General features: G+C 50.6%; 1 protein-coding gene across 4 annotated transcripts in view; it reads left to right on the top strand.

Annotated features, from left to right (window-relative positions):
- The window catches only part of KCNAB2 (potassium voltage-gated channel subfamily A regulatory beta subunit 2), a 110876-nt gene that overhangs the window by 79029 nt on the left and 24487 nt on the right, over nucleotides 1-7360 (top strand). For all 4 annotated transcript variants that reach the window (XM_027770656.1, XM_006145409.3, XM_027770655.1 and 1 more), the window contains 2 exons: nucleotides 3819-3862; nucleotides 4669-4706. In XM_027770656.1, coding sequence (XP_027626457.1) covers nucleotides 3819-3862; nucleotides 4669-4706 — 82 coding nt within the window. The remainder of the gene's footprint in view (nucleotides 1-3818; nucleotides 3863-4668; nucleotides 4707-7360) is intronic.

Raw genomic sequence — 7360 nt, 5'->3', positions numbered from 1 at the left:
TGGGATGGGGGGGGGGGTGGCTGTAAAGGAGAGAAGGGCCTGACCCCAATCCCCATATGTGGTTCCGACCACCTCCCTTGGAAGCTGGCCCTTCACAGTGACGTGCTCCAGGGCCAGGAGGACATCTCCAGACATACCTGCTGATGAAGCCCACCCAGCCCACAGGTGTCAGGAGAACCAAAGGTATGCAACCAGCTGCAGGTGTTGTGCTTTTCCCAGGGGGCCCAGAGGTGTTCAGTGATGGGTAAAGGGGAGGCCCAGCCTGATGAGTAAAGGAGGAACCGTGGTCTGACTCCAGGGCTTGGGCTTCTCACCTCCCAGTTATTTGAACATCGTCCCACAGTACACTCCTTGGCACCCTACTGCTGCCAGCTCCAATCAGAGGATAAAGACATGGAAGCCAGGCCTGTCCTTAGGGATCCTGGAGTCTGGGGTGCACATTGCACCATGCTATAATGGATGAGCAAGATGTAGACAGGAAGATGTCCCATCTCCCTTATTCTTCAAACCAGCTGGTCAAGGCCGTGCTGCTCTCCCTTCACCTGAATAAATTCTTACCATCTACCCAGATGCTTAAAACTAAAGGCCCTGGGGGTCAGCAGGTGCTGGATTCCCACGGTTTGAGTCCTCACCTGGCAGCTTGCTTCCTCACTCCCCTCACCCCCCACCCCGGTGAGTACCTGTATCAAATTTTAAAATAATGATGACCAAAAAAAATCAAATAAATAATTCTTTAAAAAAAACAACAACAACTAAAGGCTCTGAAACTCCTCTTTTTAAAAAGATCTGTGATTTCCTGGAGACGTCCAGCTCTGGCCCTTTACCAAGTCTCGGGTGCAATACTGAGGGGTGCGAAATGCTCAGTGGCTGCATGGTTGGCGTCGGTGCTTCCTTCTAGCAGGTTATGTCTGTGATCCTCATTGGCCATTTCTCTAGGTCACAGAGACAAATTAATGAAGACCAGCAGCATTTGGATTTAGAGATTTCGACCAACTATTTTATCATTCTGTCGAGTTTTAGTTAGGACTAAGAAATGTAGGTAACGGTTTTGGTGGCTCGAAAGTTTCGAGTGGCAGCATGTCAGCAGCCCCTGCGGAGACCAGGCTGTGATTTGCGGTGCTCCCCACCCCCTCTGAGCAGCTGTATTTATGAAGCTTTCAGCCCGGAGGTACCTGTCCCTTTTCATTCCTTCTCTCGAGGCCTGGCAGCGGATGGCAAAACTAATACCGTCATTTTAACGGGGAAACAAGTTGAGCAGGGTAATTTCAGCATCATGCAGTGTCCTAGTTTTGCTAAATTATTACCGTGGGCGGTGGGGCAGCTGAAGAGCCAAATGGCCTGGGTCCCTACCCTGGCACAGGAAGAAACTCAGAGCCCATTTGGGGAAGCAGATCCATTTCACACCAATCAAAGCTTGGAACAGAAATGAATTAGGGAGCAAAAGTGACTCTCGCCAGTCCTGCTCAAACTAGAAGTCGAGGGGTATCTTTCCTCTCAGCTGCAGATAACAGGTGGGCTCAGCTTCCTGTTTGTGTCCTTGCCTATCCACTAAAGCTGCCCCATCCCCTGAGCATGCGGTACATTTCAGCATGTAGTTCTATGCTGATGAAAGGGAAGTTTTAGGAAAGATGCCTACAACCTGGCCTTCAACAAGTTCTGGTCAAGAAATGGCTCTTCCTGGTCACTGGCAGAGGGAGGTTTACAGAAGTGGGGCCCAGCCTTCCTTAAGATGCCTGGATTTATCTAGAACAAGCACCGAATGGGGTCTGCAGCTCTGCAAACACCCATATGTTGCAAACGAGGTTCTGAGCATAGTCACATCTCTGTGTATTTCCAAAGAGGATCTGTAACCTTTATCGGTTTCTGAAAGGGGTCTGTGACCCCAAAACAGGTGAGGACTACTGACCAGAACCTTTGGTCCTTTTGCTTCATTATTTGACTGCTAAGCAATTTTGTTATTTCTCACATAGTTACTTTCTAGCTAGCATGGGGGGGAATTATCCAAGCTACTGGATAGACCAGGTTATGAAGAATTTATAAACCATATCATTGTGCCCTCTTTCTATAAGAGCAACTGCAGATGCAAATTCCTCTGGGTCAGAAAATGCAAGCAATGCCTAGGATACTATTAGATTATTTCGCTAATTCAGAAGGGGGGGAGGGGAAGTAGAGGAAATTTCGGTTCCCTTTTTAATACAGTAATAGCTAAAGCTACTTGATTTGTCCATGGCTGTTTTTGTATAAGGAAAGGGCCACCCTCCTGTGTGCCGTGCTGTGATGATGCGCTTATGTTCTCATTCAAGGGAAAATTCCAGCATTCTTTATAGGAACAATAGCCTTGCAGCTGAACTGGATTTGAATGGGAAATGTTCAAAGAAATCTGGGTGGAACCACCTTTAATTTAGTAACACATTCTACTGTCTTCGAACTGCTTCTAAGGATTCTATTCACCCGCCATGACCACTTGTGACATAGTGAAGTCCAGGGGCCTTGAACTCAGGGAAATCAAATCCGTGGAGGTCAGGGTATGCCTGTGTTACAGAGGGAGTGATCAGAATCCATCTCGAGCCTCATGGCTGCCTTCTCTATGAGCCAGGCTTGGATAGAAAAGGAATAAACTGAAGACACAGCATCCACTAAAGTAAGAAGTATGTCAGCCCCAGGGAAATCCTGGGGCCCTCAGAGCAGAAGAGTGGGCTTCACCTACTGGTGACTCTGCAGTTCTCTGACTCCCCATTGCCTCGAACAGGATCATGCCCCAGGCTGGTCTCAGGGGCGGCCAGCTCCCTGACCAGACACCAGCAGAGTGATCTGACTAGGGGAGTGGAGTCCAGCACAGATGGGTCAGAGCCCAGCCACAGCTGTGACACCACCCTGCACTTGCCCAGTTCACTGTCTGGGCAGATCGTACACTGTGTCCTCCTGGGGCGGGTGACTTAGCACTCACTGCGTGGGTGGGATCCCTGCTCCCTGGGCAGATCTGTGTGCTCTTATGTGATGCGGGCATCCTGATGTCACAGCAAATGAGGGCCTGCCACCAGGGCTTAAGGACCACCCAGCATGCTGCTGCCCGCACAGCTCCCACAGTGGAGGACTGCATGTCCACGACAGTCTAGGGATGTTAAGGACACAGGCACGGTCCGTTCATGTGACTCCAGGGTGTGCCCCAGGGGACAGGTGCCTCGGTGGGCCCATGACGGATCCACACAGCCATGCCTGGTTAGGCTAGGTGCCAGGCTCTGACAGTGCGGCCAGGGCCTAGTTGTGGCAGTGACAAAGGCTGGGTGGGGCTAGCCTTTCCTGGGGACCGACATCCTCACATGAGAACTCTCAACTCCCCCCATGTTGCCAGCCTTGGGGAAGCAGAGGGACAGATCCACAGTCTGGGTGTCTATGTGAAGTGGGACTAACTTCTCCTAGTCCTGTCCTCAGAGACAGCAAGTAAAGACACACGGAATCACACGTGTGCTCTCCAGAGGAGACAGAAGAGGCTTCTCAGCCAGGGAACAGCACCGCAGGCCCAAATCAGTCACGTTTCAGCTCGTGAAACAAGATGGTGTCCCTCCACATTATTACCACCCACCCCTGAGACAGCCCTGCCCCTCACCACTGATCGCCAACACCTCTTATCCCAGCAATGACCCGGCCTTAGTGTGGGCTGGGGGGGCAGTAGGCACACTGCCCCGGATGGGCAAGCAAAGGTCCTTCATGCCTTTCAGAGCCCCAGATTGGGGTGGGAGCAGGCAGCACTGGCACACTCCAGTCTGTCCGGCAGGACCCTGTCCCAGCGTTGAACTCACACAGCCTTTATTTTTCAGGAACCTGGGCAAGTCCGGCCTGCGGGTCTCCTGCCTGGGGCTCGGTGAGTGTGGGGGCACCCCTCTGTCTGGTACCAGTCAAGGAATCAGAGGCTGTAGGGGTCACACCTCAGAAGGCAGGGTGGCTCAGCCCTTGGCATCCCCCAGGGGTGGCTGCACTGCAGCTCAGGATTCAGGGGGACATGGTTACTGTGGCAACAGAGAGGCAGGCAAGGTGGGGCTGGAAAAGGGAGGGGGACAGAGATGTGGCATAAAAGCAAGGGGAGTGCAGGGCCCTTGGCACACATAGCCCTACTCCATGTCACAAAATTGGAGACCCTTGTGGCCCCAGGCATCCCGAGGGGGAATCCTTCCCTTACGAGGCTGGGCTTGCCTTGGTCAGGTTTTCCCTTCTCCCTCTCCGGCCAGGTGTTAGTTCTGTCTCCAGAACACGCCGTCCTCCACTACACAGCGATACAAGCCACCATTGCCCGGACACGCACAGCCTTCCCACCCCATCCCAGCAAGGGCAAGGACACACACAGCTGTTTTCATGGACATGGTCCTGGAATGGGAAGTGCATCCGCATGGCCCCCAGCAAGTACCCCACAGGCCTCATGCCTTCTGGGTTGGCAGCTAGCTGCCTGCTCTGCAGACTCTTGCACCCTCAGGCTGGTAGCCCCAAGAGAGTAAGGCTTGCCCTGAACCCAGGCCAGGTGTCCACACACACCAAGGACCCTCACTACAGAGCAGCGTGACAGCCTATGGCTGCTCCCTGCCCCACAGGCCCTGCGGTCTGAGATCCAAGTGCCCACAGGAGAGTGCGGCTTCCCGGCAGATTCACTAACTGAGACTTTGTGTCTCCTTCCAGGAACATGGGTGACCTTCGGAGGCCAGATCACCGACGAGGTAAAAAGCATCTCCCTTTGCACCCCTGCTCCCAGCAAGGGCTCACCCCTGCATGCCTAAGTCCCCTGCGTGGGCCAGTAAGCATGTGCTCTCAAGAGCCACAGGGCAGCCTCTTCCTTTATGTTTTGTAAGAGTGCCCTTGGGCAGCAGAAAGGTGAGCCAGGTAGCAGGGGCCAAGAAGATAGCGAGTCTGCTGCCACCACTTAGTGGCTGTGTCTCTGGGTCTCCCAGGTGGAGAGAGATGACGTGTTCCCAGACTGGTGTGCACTTGTGGACATGACATGGAGGGGACACCCTGGAAACAAGAATGGTCTATGCTCAGAGGTCTATAGGCATCTCCACAAGAAGTGGTTTTTACATTGTCCTACTTCCTATTGGACAGGTTGCATTTAAAAATTAACAAATGAATTGATTTGAGACCTTGTTAGCTCAGTTTTCAAAGGAAAAGCTTTGCTTCCATCAAAATTTAAATGAGCATTAATTTGATTGTTTGTTCATTTTTATTTTTGACAGTAGCTCACTGTAGAACTATTCACCCTGTGCTTTGAGGTTTGCCAGGTATGGGCTATCTCAGGGCATTCTTAGCCCCCTGGATAGGTTCTGAGCACTCAGAGTAAAAATCAGAGCCCCAGGGCCCACACGTTTGGCCCTGAATAAATCATGCCTGAGTTGCCTCTTTTCCTTTTCAGTCTGGTTACTCAGACTGTAGGCGGAAGAACTCTGCAGTGTAACTTCATTCCCAGCAGCATTAGCTCCGTGGTGTGTGATGTTCTTGTGGGAAAGACATAGAGAAGTGGACAGACCAGCACTATCCAAGTTTTTCACAAAAAGATCAATCCCATCAAAACAGTATTGATTCATGATCCCGTGGTGGCTTGCTCCAGCCTCTGTCATGTCTCCTTGAGGGACATAGTGACATGTATGAAGGTATTAGAGGTCTTCTAGATGACACCCAGCTGAAAGGACAGGATGCAATAGATGACAGAGTCAGGGTTCTGAAAGGTTATGGCAGGTGAAAATGACTGAGTGAATAAGCAGAAGAATTTTTGTATTAAATCCTATTGTTAGTGTCAAAAAATAAATCGATACCTCTTCAAGTATGAGGGGCTTATGTGACTACCTGCTAGGTCTAAGCCAGCAAGGAAGTGAGGACCATCCTGGACTGCATGTTTTTCTTTTTCAATTTTTCAATTTTTTATTAACTACGTGAAACATAAATTTTACCATTTTCTAAGCGTATGGTTCAGTGGCATTAAGTCCATTCGCATTGCTGTAAAATCATCACCACTATTTCCAAAATCTTTCATCACCCCAAACAAAACTCCGTACCCTTAGCAATACCTCCCCAGCCCCTGGCAACCTCTGCTCTACTTCCTTCTCTGAATACTGCAGCCCGTTTTTGTAAATAAAGTTTTATTGGCACACAGCCATACCCATTGTTTTCACATTGGCTGTGGCTGCTTTCACATTGCCAGAGCAGGGCTGAGTAGTTGTGACAGAGACCATCTGGCCTGCAAAGTCTAGAGTATTCATTATCTGACCCTTTACCGAAAAGGTTTGATGTCCCCTATTCACAGGGTCATAGGAGCTGTGTGCCAACAGCTGCAGAGTTGTGATAGGAACAGAATCTCGGCCCTGAGGCCCAGGTTCAATTTCCAGCCTACAAAAAAAAAAAAAAAAATGTCCAGCATGGCAGCACATCCCTGCAGTCCCAAAGGTCTAAAATAAAAATAGAGGCTCCGTTAAATAAACCACACCACGCCACAGAGCAGACACCTTTAGAAGTATGTTTTGGGGACCAGCAGATGGCGTGATGGTTACATCACTGGACTCCCCTGTAGTCAACCAGGGTTCAAGTCCCAGACCCGGTGGCTTAAAACACACTGGGCATGTGTGCTTGTGTGCCCAAAATCCTGAGAGGAGAATGGAGGAGAAGGGATTGTGGTGTGGCCATCCCCTCTAGGGGGTGATTTCTTACTTTCTGTCTCTCCGTCTCTGTCTATCTCTCTGGCAAGCATATGTCCCCTAGAGCAAAAATTTTTCTTTAGAAAAAAAAAAAAGTATGTTTTGAAGACTAGCATGAGGAAGACCCACAGAGAGCGAAGTAGTGTGCATGGTGTGTCCAGAAGTCTGGATGTCCGAGTTGCAGTTTTATAGGGAAAAGAAGCATGTTCACATAGAAAAACCTAAAAGAGGGATGACAGCCAAATCATAGCAGGAAAGAAAAAAATGTAAGAAAGCACAGTCCTGAAAACCCCCCGATTCCCTCATTCTCTTTCTCTTCTATAGTTCTCCAGGGTGCCATCCTGAGTGTGGTTAGTGTCATGTTTCCTACATTCTTTTTGCTAAGGGCCAGGTGAGCTTGGGATTGGTGTCCCCAGAGTCTGCTGATCCTGCCTCTTGGTGAGGCCTCTCAGGGTCTACCTGGGCCTGGATGTTTCTGCGGACTGGCCAGGCTTTCCTCCTCCAGGAAGGGAACCAGGTGTGTCGGGATCCTCATGCATTAGAGTCTAGATAGTTGAGCCCTTTGTTCTTAGCCTGTGGACACTAAGAGGAGAAGGCCTTCCTAGAGTGGGCAGGGCAGAGCCAGGCATAGCCAGGACAGCGAGGAACACTGGAAACAGCCCGTCTGGGGCCACCAGTTTCCATCTTGC

This window comes from Tupaia chinensis, unplaced genomic scaffold (genome assembly GCF_000334495.1).
Source record: "Tupaia chinensis unplaced genomic scaffold, TupChi_1.0 Scaffold000146_1, whole genome shotgun sequence".
NCBI classification, from domain to species: Eukaryota; Metazoa; Chordata; class Mammalia; order Scandentia; family Tupaiidae; genus Tupaia; species Tupaia belangeri.
The sequence above is the reverse complement of the archived record's forward strand: the minus strand, read 5'-3'. Positions and strand labels throughout refer to the sequence as shown.